The 19,949-nt window shown below is 40.2% G+C and overlaps 1 protein-coding gene across 1 annotated transcript; it reads left to right on the top strand.

Annotated features, from left to right (window-relative positions):
* The first annotated feature begins 14,621 nt into the window (after nt 1–14,621).
* On the top strand, nt 14,622–15,820 carry LOC147901320 (uncharacterized). The gene is made up of 2 exons (XM_087376469.1): nt 14,622–14,687; nt 14,761–15,820. The coding sequence occupies exon 2, from the start codon at nt 15,023–15,025 to the stop codon at nt 15,818–15,820; it is 798 nt and encodes a 265-aa protein (XP_087232595.1). The 5' UTR covers nt 14,622–14,687; nt 14,761–15,022.
* The last annotated feature ends 4,129 nt before the right edge of the window (nt 15,821–19,949 follow it).

The following is a 19,949-nucleotide window of genomic DNA, read 5'->3' as shown; positions in this document are numbered from 1 at the left end:
AAAATTCAACAATAGAATACATGAAAGCATGACTCCCCAAGATTTGGAATAGTGGTAGAAGTCATTTCTGCAGCTGGATCCAAAACAAAATACAAAACCCTTTTCAAGTATGTATTGACTCAATTGTATAATTAGATCACACCAATTCCCTAGAATTTACATGAGCAGAATTCAATTGACATGATGGCCAAATAAAAAGCCTATTTCAGTTCCTTTGGAGCAGAATGTGAAGTTGAGCGTAGATGCAGGTGAGCTTCTGGAAGACCCTACTATGTACAGATGCATAGTAGGAAGTTTGATTTATATGACTATTACTAGGCCAGATTTGAGCTATGTTGTTGGGTTGGTAAGTCAGTTAATGCAGACTCCAAGGAAACCGCATTTGGATGCGGCTAGATGCATACTGAGGTATGTGAAGTCCACATTACAGTATGGACTATTTTATGAGACTGGGTTTCAAATACAGTTGCATGGATACACTGATGCTAATTGGGATGGTAGTATTTCTGATAGACGATCTACAAGTGGATATATGTTCTCTTTTGGGAGTGCTGCAGTCACTTGGAGCAGCAAGAAACAACCTACAGTTGGCTTGTCAAGCACAAAGGCTGAGTATAGGGGTGCACCAATGGCTGCATGTGAGGATGGGCCAGTTGTCATTTGTTGTGGCAATATGAGCAGTATACTTGGCAAATAACCCAGTCTATCATGCTAAAACAAAGCACATTGAGGTGCATTATCACTATGTGCAGGAGAAGGTTCTAGTAGGTTTTATTGATCTAGTTTATGTCAGCACAGAGGATCAGGTAGCTGACATATTCACGAAGGCATTGGGTGCAGAGAAGCTGTGCAAGTTTAGAGACCTGCTTAGTGTGTAGGAATTGGGATTGAGCTCGAGGGGGAGTGTTGAGATATCAAGCTCCACTCGTGATATGCCAGGGTGATCATTGTGCATTTATATCACCAACTTGTTAGCTGCAAATGCGGTTGGTACACCGCCCATGAATAATAGCTAGATGACAGCTATCTTCACAACCAACTATATTCTTGAAAAGACATACAAAAGACATGTACACTAATAACTTTAATCCTAATCTTTCAAGAAGGGTACAAACACTGACATCCAATTCATACTTAATCCTCATGGTGTGGCAGCTTATTGTACATCTTACATGACAAAAATGGACAAAGAAACAACTCTTGCAGTTAAGCAAGCTCTATCACAATGCATAGACTCTAACTCCCCACCTAATGAATGAATAAGAAGAGCAGGTAATGCAATCTTAAATACTCAGCATATAAGTTCACAAAAAGCAGTATATCTCACACTATCATTGCCACTATCAATATCATCAAGAGAATTTCAACATATTAACACAAATACTCCCGAAAGAAGAACAAAATTGCTCAAGCATAGAGAACAACTTCAAAAATTAGAACTTGAAAGTACAAATATTTTCTTCGATGACATTACCTAATACTTGAAACACCCTACACATTTGCAACACCTTTGTTTAGCTTCTTACGTTAGCAATTACACTATTTCATCAAACAAAACAAAAAAAAGAAAAAAGGGAAAAATCATTAGATTCAACAACTACAACCAAATAAAAAACCCTGAAGATTACTATAGAGAACTATGTCTTCTATACCTCCCATACCATCACATAGAGCCAACTCTTGACAACATAAATTCAACATGGCATGATATGTATCAATAAGTCATTGTTTAGTGTTGAGCTTTCTGAAGTTTAAGTAATAGTCGGCATTGGACTGTACTTTGTATGCAAAGAAATTGTTTTTGAATAATTGATTTGTCTTTCGATGCTTGGGCATGTCCATTCCAATATCATAAGTTTCAATATTTCTACTTGTGTGTAGATTATTTGATGATGTTGTAGTTGTACTTATAGAATTTGATGGATTTCTTGGAATGAGTTTGTTGAATTGTTCTTTGTTAGTATCTATAATATGTTTGTTGTCGCCAATGAAAGTGATGAAATACCTATAGAAAGACTTGGATGGAGGAAAAGGTCCACATATATCTTATACCCTACTAGCTATTGTCCAAGCCTTGCTCTCGGGGGGTTCACTATGTATAAACCCTCAATATCACGTGCGTTCAAGGCCTATTTGTAAAATCCCTTATTTGTAATTTTTCCATTAATAAAATGTACCCTTTTTCTATACAAATCTGTAAATTTTTTCCAAATTCATTTAAAAAACTGCCTTATGTATATTAATTTCTATAAATTTTAAATATTAAAAATATCCTTCTGTTGAACTCACGTGATAGGCTTACATATGATGAATGACCCCCCCAAGGCCTTGCTTTGCAACTACTCACACAAACAAACACATAATGTAGAAAATCCAAAAATCCTACTTTTGGCATACACATGTAAAGCTGCATTCAACATTTGTGGAACAACTATCCATGCAGCACTACACCTTTCACTGATGGCATCTCACTACACAAGCCTATCAGCAGAAAAATTGCAAGAACTATCACAATTCTATCAAGATCTTGAGCTAGTTGTCTTCGACCAGGTTTCATTGATTAGCCATTGTACATTGGTTGCAGCTGACCTTCGTTTAAGAGAAATCAAACACAACCATAACAACTATTTGGAGGACTTGATGTTTTATTATGTAGTGACTTATGCAATGCTAGCCCCACTAAAGATGCATGGATCCAATGATCAATCAACACAAACATCTATGCAAACTTCATTTTGGAAAGACAATGTTTTACAATATGAATGAACAACACCAATGTGTCAAAACAACATGCAATTTTTGGAAATATTAAATAGAATATGAATAGGTAAGCATACACTACAAGACATCGTCTACCTTAACACCAACTATTTAAGACAACCATTATTGAAACAAAACATTCCACACTTATTCTATACCAACGCTTTGAAAGATATTCACAACCAAGAAGTGTTTCATTTGCTACAACAAAATCCTCATATTCTAGAAGCTAGAGACAAGAGGCACAAGACATGCAGCAAGACCATTACAATCCCTTTGAACCCCAACCAAACAGCAGGCCTACACAAAATTCTTCATTTAAAACCTGGAATGATAGTAGAGATATGTTCAAGAAATCTTGACATTGCAGATGGGTTGGTAAATGGAGGAGATGGAATATTCAAAGACTCAAAAATAACAAATGAGAAACAACATGTTTGGATACTCTTCAACAACCCAAACATAGGAAAGCAAGCTCGCATGAAAAACTCATCTCTTTACAACATTGGCATTCCCACAACGTGGACGCCAATACAACCAATCACAAAAGAGTTCCAAGTAGGTAAAAACAACTTAAACTCTATTTCATGATGATAATTTCCAATACAAGCAGCAACTGCTAGAACAATCCATCATTCACAAGGACTAACAATGGAATGCCTAGCTTTTGACCCATCCCTCATTAAATCACATGGTCTAACATACACAGCACTATCACGTATACAAAACCCAAAAAACCTTTACCTCATCAAACCAATAGAACCTAAGCACATCAAGGTGGATACAAATGTCTTAAAAGAAATGGAATGCCTCAAATCTGAAAGAAAATGGATTCTCGAACAAATAAACTTCTCATTAGTTGACAATAGTAACATCAACTTGCAATCACTCAGCACACGTGCATTCTACTCCCATTCCTTAGACATTCTCAATAACAAAAGTCTCCAAGCTACCACAATTTTATGCCTTCAAGAACTTCATCTCAACAAATCAACACAATTAACATTGCTTGGATTTACATGCTTGCAAAAAACAAGTGTTGTAGGTATAGCAACATGTTACCAAAATAACATCCAATTGCTTGAGCAACATTACATTGAAGAGAAGGCATCACAATATTTACTTACTACTTCCCAAACAAAAATGCTAGCATCTATTGCCATCATAAATGTATACAACTCACCATTGTCAACTATTACAACACTACAAACATCACTTGAAAAACTACTTCAAAACATAAGAAGAGATACACCAACAACAATCATAGGAGATTTCAACATTAACTTAAATCAAGCAAACAACAATAAGACCAAACTTGAAAGTTTCATGGAAAATAAAAACTTTACACAATTGATTCTTCAACTATAGACCACATTTGGACAAACAAACCAGACAAGCACAGTCTAAATGGTTCAAACTATATTTATTGGTCAGATCACTTACTCCTTTACACAAACATTGATTTACCTTGACAAAAAAATTAATTATACTTCATATTCCAGTCAATCATTTGTACACTTCTTTTGTTGCAAACTTTCCAATGAATTGAAGGCCGGCCTATTCAATGTAATTCTCCTTTTTTTGTTTACTTTTTTGATATTGGGCAGGCCTTATAAATGATTGAATATCATTCACCTTGTTAGGTAGGTAGCATTGTGCCATGCAATGAAAATCTAGCCTCTCGTGAAGCCACGTGTTATTATTACAAAATCATTTTTAATATCAAAACGTTTTGTGATCCAACGTAACTACTCATCTTTTCCTCTCTGTTCATGTACTCTCTTTGAATTCTTGTAGCTTACCCCTTCATCAACCTTTGGATCTACAAAGCCTCTCGCTTAACGCCCTTCCCCAATCTCATCTGGTAAGTCTCCTCCTCCCCTTGTGCATTTTTCACATGTGTTTTCTTCCATGGAGTTTTCTCGATTCCTTCTTGCAATTCCAATTTTTGTTAGACTACAAAATTGTTTGTGTTATGTGTCTCTTCAGATTTCCCTCCATTGTGCCAAGCATTAAGCAACCCAACTCTTGAGGGAATAGGATGTGTCTCCCAACGATTTTAAATCCGTCAAGTTATGTATCATTTTGGCATTGCAATGCATTTTTACCTTGGTCGGGTCCAAATATGTGTATTTTGCTGTACTATAGAGTCCGAACTCTGCCAATGTGAAATTATTTTCTCTCACTAGGGAATTCACTTTGTGTCTATGTTTATACGATGAGGAACCTCTTTGCCAGTCAATCTCTATACTTGATGAAAAATAGAAAAGTGACGACAAAACTGACCTCCCTGATGTTTTCTCCATTCTCAACCAGGACAGGATGCAGTTGTCGCTCCCCTCCCCCGAATCTCCCACCCCTCCCTTTGCATCTCCTTTTGTAGCACTGCTTGGCTAGCCAATTCTTCAAAATGTGAGCTTGGAGCCTCTATAGCTCTCGAAACCTGTCAAGTAATAGAGGCCACTTTTGAAAACTGTCAAGTACCACAATTGTTACTGAAAAATATGGCCTTTGTGTGGTTCAAGTGAAGAGGAAATCCTACTGGCTGTCTGGTGACATGCATTGTACACAAGTTTGTTACATTTACATTATAATGCTCATGAGCACACTGCACATTGTTGAAGAGGAGCTCTTTTGTTAGTGTCATTACCTAACTAAAGTTTATTGCTTTTGCTAACAACGACAAACGTTTATACAAAGCAGTGAATGAGTCAAGACCAAGAATGAGAGAGGACAGTCTAGGGGTTGAAGTGGATCCCTCTAATCGATCCCATCCTCCATTGCTTCTCCGATGCAATCAGCAACGGCTACTAGTCTTGGGGCCCTCTTTATGGAAAGCTATTCTATGCGTTCTGGGTTATAGTGCACTTGTATTCGTTCCTGAAGGGACTAATGGGTCGGCAGAACCAAACACCAACAAAAGCTATTCTTTGCATTCTAGGTTATAGTGCACTTGTATATGTTCCTAAAGGGACTAATGGGTCAGCAGAACTGGACACCGTGGACTTGTATCCATTCCTTAAGTGACTAATGGGTCGGCAGAGTCTGTGGCCTTCTTTCCACAGCGATAAGTACAGATAGGAAGTTCTCATCTCATGTTGCAACATCAATAGGTCCTAGTTGCAGCATTACCACAGGATGGGCTTCTCTCACCACTAGTAGGTCATTCAAATAAAATGACCCCAGTCACATCTCAGGTGGCCTTACTGTGAGGAATACTCAAGCAAGTAGCTCAAGCTCTTGTGTCTTGTCACTATCCTGACAACCTCGTTGCTCTATTTCAATTTTTGTACCTTAGAGGAGCATCTTGCAGGTTCACCCATGAATTTGTTCATTATGGCAAAGACCCAGATTGCCTCATTTGGTTAGAGGTCTTATAAATTATGCTATCCAGCTCATTTTTATTAGCTGCTCTATTTTTAATCATTTTGCTCCTGGAACTTTCCTATAGTAGGGCACCTTATTTTGGGAGCTGGTCATCTCATTTTGGGATGATTTTGGAGCTAGTATCCAGATGTTTTTGCTGGTTTTGCGAGGCATGACCTATACAACCCTTTTGGTCAGTTACATTTGAAGTAAAGATCACTAATTCAGTTTAGTTGTTTTATTGATATGAGGTGTTTCTCCTGTTATGAACTGGCCACTCTCAGTAAATGCATTAGAATTTCTTGTGAAAGTTGGTTTTGTTGTTGATTGACTATTTTGGACCTGGTTGCCTCAGTTTTACCTTCGTTGGTCATGTTTTAGGGACGAGTTTGGCTTTGTTGGTGCTTGCCCTGTCAACTAGTCTTGGAAAGGGTGGTACTAGCTCCACCAATGCATATTTCTTCTCTTGCCTACTAGTGAACTCACATAATATATTATGTGAGTTCACTATTATGTACATTTGACCCCTCCCTACCAAGTCCAAACTCACATATTATGTACATTTGACCCCTCCCTACCAAGTCCAAACACATCTTCATATGACCTGACATGTAAAGTAATGATGCATCTAGACTGGTAGGCTAAACTTCTCTAGTTTTGGAGGGCCTGCTGCCCTATAAAGAGCCCCCATCAGTAGATGTAGATATAGACATTGAGGAGGCACCTATAGTATGGATGGCTGTATGAAAATAGAGCAGTAGATTCAAGGTTGCACAAGTTGTAGAATAGATGGGGCTTGGGTTGGTAGGCAATGGAAAAGGACAAGGATTGGGCCATCAAAAATGACCTAGAAGATGTCAAAGTTATGGCAAGAGAGCTAAGGCATGTGGCAGTCTGCCACATGGCCAAGTAGGGCTTGCAAAGCCCAAAGAAGATAGACAACTAGGTGGCTCAGTGAACCTGCCTAGATCAGCAGCCTATTTCCCATACTACTAAGTTGGTCCATATGGATGGGACAAGGCATTTGCCTCTCAAGGGAGCATAACTCACTGCCTATAGATCCACTAGAACATCATTTGAGGAGCAGACTAGAGTAGCATGCATGCACATTAACAGTAGATTTTGGTATAGGTTGAGGGCTGCATAAAGACCTTGGCTTGGACTTTTATTGGCCTAGGAAATAGCAGACCCGTTTGCCATTATTGGACAATTGCTACAACAGGTAGCTCCGATCAAATTGATCGGATTGGCCCTACTTCTATTGGTTGGATTAAGGTTTAGATTGGCATGAACCTTGCCCTCCCTATTCCTATATAAATGGCCATTTATGGCTCCTTGGTTTAGAACCTTATACTCATCTTTTGTAAGTTTAGAAATAACAAAAATCTTGCTTATGATAGGTGCTTGGATGCCTAAATTTGTAAAACTGGATAGCACACAAAGAGTTCAAAGGGAGGCAACCTTGGCCATCATTCAAGGTAGCAAGGTGAGCAAGGTTACAACAAGCATTGCCTTACAATTGGCTGTCCACAATGAGTAGTCTAGAGGTGAGATTGCGAGCACCACGATGCCTACTAACATTTTACGGGAGCATGCACGTTGAGGGATTTAGGAGTGCTACGAAGGTAGGAGGACATCAAGTTTTTAAGAGTACATGGATCCACATCTTGATGGAGGTATTCATAACCTTTCCCCACAATTCGGACAACACACTAGGGGGAATAGTTCGAAGACTAATGGAAGCGAGCCCACCCAATAGGAGGGGCCACTTGGCCCCAAATGGGCTCATTACTCATTCACTGAGGGGCTCATATTTGACCTCTTTTGCAGTCGGAAGAGCATGCATCTTGTGCCTTGGACTGAGAATATTGCAGCAGGAGAAGCACACAAGGTGGAGCTTGAACTTGAGCAGATTTTGCAGCAAGGGAAGCGCACGGAATCATGAGCAGATTAGAGCTGCTTGAGCAGCACACGAAGAGTTCGAAGGAAGGTTATCAAGGTTACAGCAGGCGCTACCTCACAATAGGCTGTCCATGGCGAGCTGTTTGGAGGTGTGATTGAGGGCAAACCACAAGACCTATTGATTCTCTACGGGAGCACACAGGCTGAGGGATTTAGAAGGAGGAGAGCAAGTTTTTGAGAGTACAGAGGTCCACATCTTGGTGGTACACTGGACTCTTCTTTTGTATTGTGTCTATACTCATTGGATGGAAATATATTGCTGGTCCTACATCTCACTAGTTGGCATTATCTATTTACATGCTTGCACATCTATCTATTGTTTAAGTACACATGACGGAAGAAGTTTGATTGAAATTAACACCACCGTGTGAGTGCCTAAACTACTTTTGTGTTCTCGTAGTGTGAGAAAGCTCCATTGCATGGTAATTCTGTTTTTGAACATGGAATAAGGGCCACTTTTGGAGATGTGAAGCTTGCTGAGCAGGGACCACCTTGCCTGGATGCTCCATCTGCATCATCTTCAAGGCCTCTGCATCTTGGTAGCTTAGACAAGTGTTCATCAAGTTTGTTGAGCTCCTGAAGCAATGCATGGATCTGCTCCAACAATTACCTAGAATCTTTAAATGGCATGCTCATGATCAAGTCCTCTACATCTTTCAACAGTCCTCGTCAGCCAAGAAGATCAATCATGCACCCTAATACTCTGCTGAGGGGTTTATGCCATGGTCCCTGTTCATACAGAGACAATATTGTGTTGCATCAACAACCAGACCTGTATGACTACATGCACTTAGAACACAAACAAAGGTTACCTCATTTGGCTTCACACCTTCAGCCTGCATTTGATTGAATAGTTGTAGGGCTTCCTTGCTGAACTCGTTCTGAGCAGATGCTGAAATTATGGTATTCCATGAGACCACATTCCGTACAGGCATCTCTGCAAACACAGCCCTTGAATCATCTAGACTCCCACATTTACCATACATATTGACAAGGGTTGTCGCTACAACAACATTAGACTCCCATTTACAGGTAACAATTCTAGCATGTAGGTGTTAGCCTTCTTCCAAGGCTGTTTCGCTGGCACACATCCAAAATGCAAATGAAAGTGACCTTGTTATGGTTAGTGCTTTCAGTCTGCATTTGACCAAATAGTTGTAAAGCCTCCTCATTGTGCCCTTCTTGGAGACAAGCTGTTATCATGGCATTCCACAAGATTGCATCCCGTATTGCAATCTTTGCAAACACAACCCTTGAATCATGTAGGGTCCCACAATTCCTATACATATAAACGAGGGATGTTCCCACAACTGCATCCGACTCCCATCTGTTGCCAACAATAATAGCACGGATCTCTCGATCCACTTCTAAGACTTCCATTGTAGCACATGCATTCAAAACGTAGAGGAATGTGACCTTGTTTGGGTTAATGCCTTTGGCATGCATTGCATCAAATAGTTGCAAGGCCTCCTTAACATACCCTTTTTGGGCACACACTGCAATCATGGCATTCCAAGAGACTGCATTCCGAAGTGGCATCTATGCAAACATGGCCCTTGAATCTCATCCAGACTGTTGCACGTACCATACATATTGACGAGGGGTGTCCCCACCACCACATCAAACTCCCATGTGTTGCCAACAATAAGAGCATGGATCTCTCAACCTTTCTCTAAGGCTACTACACTAGCACACGTATCTCAGTATGTATGGCGAGTGTGGTAGCTCAGATGATGCACTGCAAATGTTCAAAAAAATGCCAAAGCAAGATGTAGTTTCATGGAATGTTATGATGGTAGTGCATGCTCAAAATGGTCAATTCAAGCAGGCTCTTGAATTTGTGGATGAGATTTAGCAAAATGGAGTAATGCCAAGCAGGGTTACTTTTATTTGCATTATGAATGCATGTAGTAGCCAAGCAACTTTAGCTAAAGGAAGGTAGGTCCATGAATGCATTCTAAAGAGCAGATTTGACACCAAATATTGTGGTGGGAAATGCTTTGATCCATATGTATGGGAAATGTGGAGTCCCTAAGGATGCGCAAAGGACCTTTGAGAGAATGAACAAACTGGCTGTGCTATCCTACATTGCTATGATTTCAACTTATGCCTTCCATGAGAAGGGCCGGGAGGCTGTCCAAATGTATTTTTAGATGCAAATTGAAGGGGTAAATCTAGAGAAAGTGACTATTACTGTAGTTTTGGAGGCATGTGCAAGCAAGGCTAGATGAGAAATTAGTGATGACAAAACTAAAGGTCTTCTTAACTTTTACATAGAAATGATGATAAGATGTCAGTATAGTTTTTTATCTTGAGGAATCTTATAAAGGATTTGAAGTGGAAATTTGCTATTTTTATTTTGCAATTTGCTAAATTTATTTTTTTGAAAGCAAAACATGTGGTTATTTAAAAAATGCAAAGTACTAATTAATTATATAATACAATAATTAATTATCTCATTTCTAGAATGCAAAGTCAAGATTACATTTTTTGAATTCCAATCTTTGTTAAATTCTTTAACTTTAGCATATCTCGTTTCTAAAATTTAAAGAAAAAATCTCAAATTTAAAATTCTTATCTTTGCAAAATATCTTGAAATTTATTTTGCAACTCTATTCAATTTGTAATTTGCAAGTTGTTCATTGGACTATGATCTGGGATAACAGAATTACAATAGGTACTTCTATGGTAGCATTTAACTAATTTCACAAACATGAAAACATCAATTAGTAGGAAAAAAAAAGCAACTTCTTATATTAGCATTCAAATAACAAATTTCCTCATGGTAATTAATCAAAAAAATTCTTTTGTGTCTTTGATAATAAAATATATTTTAACATTATGACCTAAATGAAAAGTGCTATGTACTAAATGCAAAGTTCTATATCCCAAACTCAAGTAACTACTTGCTATATGCAAAATACTATGTGCAAAATGCAAAATGATATGAACCCAAGGAAGGGCACATTCCTTGGTCTTATAATTTTTGGAGAGGAAGTGTGCCAACTCTTCCCCCACACTATACGTGTGGTTATGTGCTAAATGTAAAGTACCATGTGCAAAATACAAAGTACTATGTGCAAAATTCAAATTGCTAAGTGTCAAATTCAAATTGCTTTGTGCTAATTGCAAGTTCAAAGTACTATGTGCTAAATGAAAAGTCTTGTATGCCAAAATACTATGTGCTAAATGCAAAATGATATGAACCCAAGGAAGGGCACATTCCTTGGTCTTATAATTTTTGGAGAGGAAGTGTACCAACTCTCCCCCCACACTTTACGTGCGGTTATGTGCGAAATGCAAAGTACCATGTGCAAAATGCAAAGTGCTATGTGCAAAATTCAAATCGCTAAGTGCCAAATTGAAACTTCTTTGTGCTAATTGCAAGTTTAAAGTACTATGTGCTAAATGAAAAGTCTTATATGCCAAAATACTATGTGCTAAATGCAAAATGATATGAACCCAAGGAAGGGCACGTTCCTTGGTCTTATAATTTTTGGAGAGGAAGTCTGCCAACTCTCCCCCCACACTATATGTGTGGTTATCTGCTAAATGTGAAGTACCATGTGCAAAATGCAAAGTGCTATATGCAGAATTCAAATTGCTAAGTGCTAAATTGAAACTGCTTTGTGCTAAGTGCAAGTTGAAAGTAATATGTGCTAAATGAAAAGTGCTATATCCCAAATTCAAATTGCTACCAAATATATACAAAGTGTTATGTCCCAAATTCAAATTGGTATGAAATATATGCAAAATGATATCTGCTAAACAAAAACTCCTGTGCAAAATGCAAAGAGCTATTTACCATGTGCTATATTCGAAATGCTATATGCTACATTCAAATTGCTATATGCTATATTCAAATTGCTATCAACATAAAGTAGAGATGTTATAAATTATGTGTGTGAAATATAAAGTGTTAAATTCGTATTGCTACATGCTATATGAAAAATGTTGTTTACTAAATACAAACTGATATGAGTCCAAAGAAAAGGACGTTCCTTGGTCTTATAATTTAACAAGAAGTGTCCTACTTCCTCCCACACAAACATATAATTTTATGTTAAATGAAACATTATATGTGCTAGATGAAAAGTCTTATGTGCTAAATTCAAACTCCTATGTACTAAATTTAAATTCATATGTCTTGAATGCGATTTAAATGAACCTTAGAAATTGCACCTTCCTTCGTCTTATAGCTTTAAGAAAGAAATTGTGCAAACTCTGTCATCAAAAAAACGTGTAGTTATGTAATAAATACAAAATGCTATATGATCTTATAAAATTAGGAGAGAAAGCATGTGAACTCTCCTTCCACACTAATGTGTGATTATGTGTAAAATACAAATTGCATATTTGTAAAATACTATATGCTAAAATGCAAGTTGATATAAATCCAAAGAAGGGGACATTCTTTGGTGTTATAATTTTAAGATAGGAAGTGTGCTAGTTAAACCCTCATCCATTAAACCAAAAAAGGTACTTCTAATGTCACATTTGGTCTTTTCATTTTATAAATTCAATTAGAATCAAATTATACACTAAAACATATAAACATAATAAAGAAATTCATTGAAATATATTCTAGCTCAATACACCTACCTGCCCGGAACTAGTTAACTATTGTGTGAGGGTAGAAAGGGGGGAGGGAGAGACAGAGGGAGAGAACGCATGACGATAAAGAGGAGGGGAATTTTAAAACAATATAAAAATTCAAGGAACTTGCAGAGGCACAGAAATGGGCGGTTGAGGATCCGATAAATGCAGGCATCTGGGAAGATGAGTCCGAGTCTCGACAATTTTCTGTGTATTTGCTGATCTTATCGAATTTCAGCGTCTACGGTTCTACCAATCTGGATTCTGCACAGCCTGTGACGCAAAAGAGCAAGGCTTCTTCATATTTCTGTCAAGTGCAGAGGCACTCAACGTTAAAAACTTAAAGGAGGAAGGTTCGGATTTGAAGATTCGCACTGTGCTCAGGAAATCGACGCTGGCCGATTGGCATTCCATAGGGAGACCTGGCAGCACCTGTCAGTTGAGCAGAAACGAAAACATCCAGCAAGTTTAAGGCCGCACAGCTTTGAAGGTGGCGACGGCATTCGGCCGTTGAATGTGTGAATTTTTATGAAAAGCTCCCAGAAGCCGTCGCCTGCAAGTGATGCACGGCGGTGCTAATGAACGTTATAGTTATATCAACCTTCAGCGACGAAACAATGGTTGAGATGCGCGGTAAAAAGAAGCTGCGGAAGCTTGCAATGGATCGTGGACGATCGGACGATGTAATATGGACGCGCATCTCGTGCTCATCAGTGCTACAGAGCTTGATATGTGCTGCAGCTGCCAGCAGGACATGTGATATAAGATGATGGATGCATCATACAAACTCTGCTGCAAAAGGCGATGGTAGTTGGGCTCGTAGATTGTACGCTGGAAATCTCGTGTAAATTCTGAGAAACGACCACAACAAGCATTTAGAACTTAGAAGCTGCCGTAACGCCGTGCAAAATTAACGTCCGTCGATTTGTTGCCCCAGCTTTGTAGAAAGCTCGCACACCCCACAAACGGATCTTCGAAGTTCGACCCAGCTTTCGCTTTATGCTTCGGTTTTTCAAAGGGATTTGGTAGCAACATGGGCCTTGCTCGCCAACAAAAGATCCCTGCGTCAGTCCGCCTTGCAGCCTTACGATTTTCAATCCTGCCGTGGTCTTTAATCTGGAATTTGGATCGTCTTTCGATTTCCTGGGCTTCAGCAGTCAAGATCCCATGCACACCTCCACCTTCCTTGTAGCTCGTTGGCCAGCTCCAAGTTCGTCGAACGGAAAATTCGCGACGGTCGCCACCCAGGCCTATGCATTGCTCGTTTACGTGCTTCCTTCGTAATTCGTAGGAACATTGCGAGCGCCCTCCTGCATTTACTGCTTGCAGTAGTAGAATGCCTGACTGACACCCCTAATATACGTATTGCTTTTGTTTTGTTATCGTGCCTTGGGAGGGTCATCATGCCGGACAATGCAAGATGCTACCAGCCTAGAACTCAGTTGAGACGACTGATGACGAATACAAGTCCCGTATGCATCGCTGGGATGGATGACAGGTCTTTGCTACCACTCGCTCCGTCGATTCTTTTCACAGTTTTCTGCCCGCTTTGGTGCTCCATTGGTCGTCTCCAGAAACAGATACTTCGACGTACTCCGTGTCGTCAAACAGCGGCGGTCTCATGCCTGTAAGGAGACGCAATTTTTCTTCTTGTCGCTTTTGCAACTCGGCCATTCCGATCTCAAATTGGAATCTCGACTAGGAGGCTTCCTGCAGAACTAGTTTTTGAACGCCACTTGCGGAGTATTCTTTCCGCTGTAGTCTGTGAGAGATCCAAACGCTGTTCAGTTCGGACAGGAAAAAGTGCCGGAGAGTCTAAATCTTGGTCCGGGATTGGCCGGCTTCTCACCAGCAAGATTCCCGCTGCGAGTCCTATTCAATCTTGAGAGGACCGATACCTTGCAGTTGCCTGATTGAGAAGCGGCAGCTTGCGCATCTGTGATCAGCGGAGTCAGTCAAAAGATACTCAATCGGATGAGGAAAGGGCCTTTGGAGGTGCACTGGTATAGCAAAGGTATTTGAGTTCGTAAGAGTTTGGACAGAAGTAAATCCACTTTGCTAATCCTTCCTAGACAGGTGTCCGCGACAGTTTACGAAACCAGACAGGGTAGATACGTCGCACAGATGGAGAATGTTTGGCGATCGGGAGCGTAATACGGATATGGATTGGGGTGCGTGACTGAGTGTGTTAAGATGCAGCAAGCGGAAACAGGGCGCAGGTAGAAGTGAACAGCTTGGAAGAGGGGAAGAGTTGCGAACAGGAAGGCAGCAATTGGCGTCGAGGAGATGCGAGGCACACAGCTAGATCATTAGGTGCAAGAGAGCCAGCAGAAGCAAGATGATGAGCTCGCTACGGGAGCTAGGCGTGGGGCTGAGCGTGGTATTCGGGGCGTTGGTGGTGGCGCTGGTGGCGGAGCTGTTGTACATATTCTGCTGGAAGGAAGGAGGGCGAGGGGCGACGACAGCGAGGAAGAGGGCAGCGGAGGGGATGAGCAGGGGAGGCGGCGAGGCGGCATGGGGTGGCGGGTTTTTTCCAGGGTCGACTAGGGGGACGAAGAGGGAGGCGACGCCGGGCGAGGCGGCGGAGACGCCACATTCGCTATTCCCTATCAAGGAAGAGACGAAGGAGGATATGGAGATGGCGGCGGGAGGCGGCGGCGGAAAGGCCAGCTACGCCAGGGCCAGGAGCCGAACGCCGAGCGACGTATTGGTGATTCAGTTTACGTCGAGTTCTTCGTCGCCGGCCTCGCCGCCTCCGTCGATAGTTCCGCCGCCTACCAATAAGCTCACCCCCTACGCCGCCGTACGTCCTTCCTCGCCACTCGGAAGAACGCCGCCACCCTTCTCCTCTCCGTCCTCCACCGCCCCTCCTCCTCCTCCTCCGCCCGTCGCCGCCTCCTCCCCCTCCCCCTCACCCTCTCGTTCCCGCACCTCCCTCAGATTCCTCTTCGAACGCTCCCCCCTCTTCGCCCCTCGCTCCCGCTCCCCTCACATTCCCTCCCCCTCCACCAAATCCTCCTCTGCCACCGCCACTCCTCCTCCCGCCTCCTTCTCCTCCTCCTCCTCCTCCCCTCCTCTGCCCGCTTCCTCCCAGCTCCGCTCCCTCCTCCAGAAGCCCTTGCGGCCTTTGCCTTAGATAATGCTTTTCGTCCGTTATAATCAGTTGCGCAGCCGCGAATCTGAATGTCCACGACCTCAGTTTGTCAAATCTTGCTCAGCCTGCTTAAACGAGGCTCGGTACGTGGTGGACATCTTTTGGGAAATGTGACTCGGAGCCCCACTCTTGTTTCCTCTGCGAGCTCGGTGTTACATGGGCGGTTCTCGGAATCTGAAGCACCTGTGAATACCTGTTGTTGATGGTGAAGACCACTCCAACATTGCTATTGATGGTGTTACTGATGACCTTTGCTGCATAGCTTTTGGGTCTCCCTCTCTCTAGAGTACTCTTGACATACCAATTATTGCTTTTGAGAAGCTCAAACATGGAATGCCTTTTCTTCTTTTTTTTGTTTTGTCAAGTCTTAAGGTAATACAAGAGGGCACAAGTGGAAGTGGCACTACCTCCTTTTAAAGCAAGGCCTTTTAGATGCAAAGACGAAGAAACAATAGGTACGCTATGAAAAGGCAATTTTTGTAGGATGAAAAACACAACTTAGTATTTCTTTAAAAAATTACATGTGAAGATTCACAATCCTTTGCCTTTCTTCTAGAGAGAGGCAATGCTAATAATTATTAGAAGAGCTTTCAAATAATCCAAGTCTTACACCACCTAGACTCAAACTCAAATAGGTCACTTACCTAAACGTGCCTCCCACATAATGCATAGTTCCAACGACTAGTCTTACTCACTGACATATTCACCTCTACCTTCCACCCTAAGAGATTCCTATGCTAAAAAATGACCAGATTTTTGTAGGACTAGATTGAATATAACACCTACATCTTCCAATAGACAATGGCAAAGCCTGTCTCGAACACATAACTCATGCGAAAGCCTAGCACTCCTTATGGCAACTTACAACTTGAGCCAAATCTCCTAACCATCGGTGAAGTTTTCCATTCTACCCTTATAGAAAACATATTTTGGGTCCATTTTACGAAACTTTGAAAGCTTTTCCCAAAGAGGAAGAAAGTGAAATAGCACCGTCCATAAAAAATATTGAATCCTAGTAAGTGACCCTTGCCCTCGGCCCACCTCTGAGGAACAAAAATTATATTAAGTCTAAGAGAAAGCAAAGCTTTGGGATAGATACTTTCATAAACCTATATAGCTTTAAGTGATTGAAGCTTTGGACCTACTCAGGTAACCCACCTAAAAAGGAAAAGTTTTCTTGAACAAATTGTGTTGGTAGGCCAATCCTTTTCCATAGCAAGCAACACAAAATTCAGCATTGATTTAGCAATCCTTTTCCATATCAAGCATCACCAAATTCAACAAGGTTCAATTTGAAAGCTTGAGCTAATACATGTGGCAAATCTCGTCAAGAGAAGCCTAGCTTGCCATGTTTGGTAAATATCCATAGTGTTTCCACTTGAAACGGTCTTCTAGCCCATTCAATTTCACATTCTTATCCTTCATTTATAGTAGATTCAAAGCATCGACAAGACAATTTTAGAACATTTGAGACAATCCCATGATTTTGAGACTATCCAAATTGTTTAAAGTCAGCAAATTCTGATGATGCAAAGGTATAATGCTAGATATGACCACAATCCATGGGGAGTCACTGTACATATCTTGTGCCTTAAAGGCCCATTAAATCTGTAACTTTTTGCTTATAAACCTATAATTGTTTCTCAAAAATATTTTTTGTGATCCTCTTATGTAAGTATACTTCTATTAAAAAATGATTTAAAAATATCCTTCTGTTGAATGCACGTGATAGTCAAATTTTTCCTACATGACCCACCACAATCTAGTTATTTGTGTTATTGATGTTTCATGTGCGCATGCCAAAGTGATTATAGCTTTTGCCTTCAAAATTATAAGGGTAGATATGGATTTTGATATCAATATTATGGTTTTCCTTGTAACTCATATGGTATTGTAATCTATTTTGCTTTGACAATGTTCACAAAATAGGTTGCCTTTCGTAAAAAAATTTTGCCTTCAAGTGGAGCACTACGTACAATGAGCATTATGAATTGCATTATTTAGCACTATTGTGTACAATGTTTAGCCTTGGAATAGATTTTGTTTGTCTTATGGTATGAATAAATTAATTATATGCAATAAAATTAGATTATAATACATTAGAATAAATTGTTTTATATATAAGAAAAAAGTAAATAAAGGGAAAGTTGAAGCAAAAAATATAAAAAGATTTAATAACATACAGAGTTTCCATGCTGAATTTTCAAATATATCTTCTACAACCACATGATCATTCTCATTTTCCTTATCTTTCTAGTTTTTGGAGATTTTTAAGTATGCTTCCTAACAAGCACAACAACACAAAGCAACTATAGATGCGCTTGATAGATGTGCAAAATAGTGAGTGCGCCTATAGGCATTGCCTGAAAAGAGAAATTACGGACGCGTTTAAAAGCACGTTTAATAGCGTGTCTATTTACGCGTGTATTATCGCGTCTACTAGCGCATCTACACTGAGAAAATACGGGCCCGTCTATCACTGCGTTTAACAGTGCATGTATTTGCACGTGTATAGACGCGTCTATTAGCGCATCTACACTGAGAATTAGACGCGTATTTAGATGCAAAATAGAGAATACAGAAAGTGAGATTTTAGTGTACATCACTATCTTCCAAACATTGCCCATGATTACCAAAGCACATAATTTTAACAAAAACATCAATGGTTTTTTGTAAACCCACATATACAAAAATTAAGTGAGGTGAGGAGAATGAGACAATATGTAAAATAGTTTTGCCAATATCAATGATGGGCTACGGTTCAATCTCATCCTCAATGAGATCAACCCTTGCCAAACTATCTACTTCAAAATCCAAACAAGTGTTTAGATCTACAAATACATTCAACCCACTACTACTTGTGCTACTCATGTGCTCATCGAAATCAGCATCACCAATGGTAGGCTCGTCCTCAGGGTAATGGCCTCAATATCTATATCTCCTATCGCATGATCATCCTCCTCTCTCGTATCACGGTCATCATCACCTCATGGCCATGATCATCCTCCATACGCTCCATATTAGTAAATGTACTATACATCACTTTGGAACGTGGCATAATAGGTATGACATGCCACCATCTATTATTGTCTAGCATTGGTTGATAGACAACCTAATTCAAACACAAATAAAATCATGTTATTTTCCTTGCATCGAAGGTATCAAATTTTTAAAAGTGAGTATTTTTATATGTGTGTACAGGATTTGTTCACATTGTTGCGGTAGTACTAGTGTGTCCTTCTTACTTTGCCAAAACTTTGTGGAGTCAATAGTTACAAAGCCACTTGCATGGCGTTTGATTGTTGCATTAGGGCCTCTTTCCACCACATCCTTAAACCACTTTACATCCAAAACATACACAAAGAAACGTCGAAAGTCAAGCTTAATAATATCTTGGATTATGCCACAATAATCATCCATGGCTCCATTGGCTCCCTCAAGGCTAGCAATGATGCTGCAATCTTGTGTATTTCTCTTATCATCAATCCATTGTGTTTGAAAATGCTTGCCCTCACACCATATAGCATTGAACATAGTGTACTACACCAAGACAAAATCAATTAAATAAGCAATCTAAATTATTGAAAGCTCCTAACTTATGCATAACATTCTATATACCGACCTTGCTCATGCATCCCCTAGCATACTCCCATTCTTCCATTGTGATATGCATCCCCTCGTCTTTCTCTGCTTTCTCCATTTCGTCAAGTAGCCAATCCACATGAATATCCTTTGGAAGTGCTCTTAGATACTAAGGGTATGGCACACGAGATCCATGGTGTGTATGAAAGAGGACCCTTTCTTCTTGTCTTCTTGCCTTTGCATCCTCATATCTTGTCACCCATCTTTTCATCACATCACTATTAAGCACGCAATAGTGGTTGATATTATTAAGCAACTCTGTGTCTATTACTTTGTTGCATCCTTTCCCTTGAGGCACAATAGAGGTCATCCTTAGGTCTTCATCATCTCTCCATAGTCGTGGGAGAGAGCTATCCACATCAACAAGAAACTCAAAAATATATACAAGTGACTCTTGTACCAACCAACCCTCAGCCATGCTACCTTCGGGTCTTGCATTTTGTCTCACGAAACCCTTCAAGGTCCTCAT

This window comes from Dipteris shenzhenensis, chromosome 6, assembly GCF_047967505.1.
Source record: "Dipteris shenzhenensis isolate YYH24624 ecotype China chromosome 6, Dip_SZ_1.0, whole genome shotgun sequence".
Lineage (NCBI taxonomy): Eukaryota > Viridiplantae > Streptophyta > Polypodiopsida > Gleicheniales > Dipteridaceae > Dipteris > Dipteris shenzhenensis.
The sequence above is the reverse complement of the archived record's forward strand: the minus strand, read 5'-3'. Positions and strand labels throughout refer to the sequence as shown.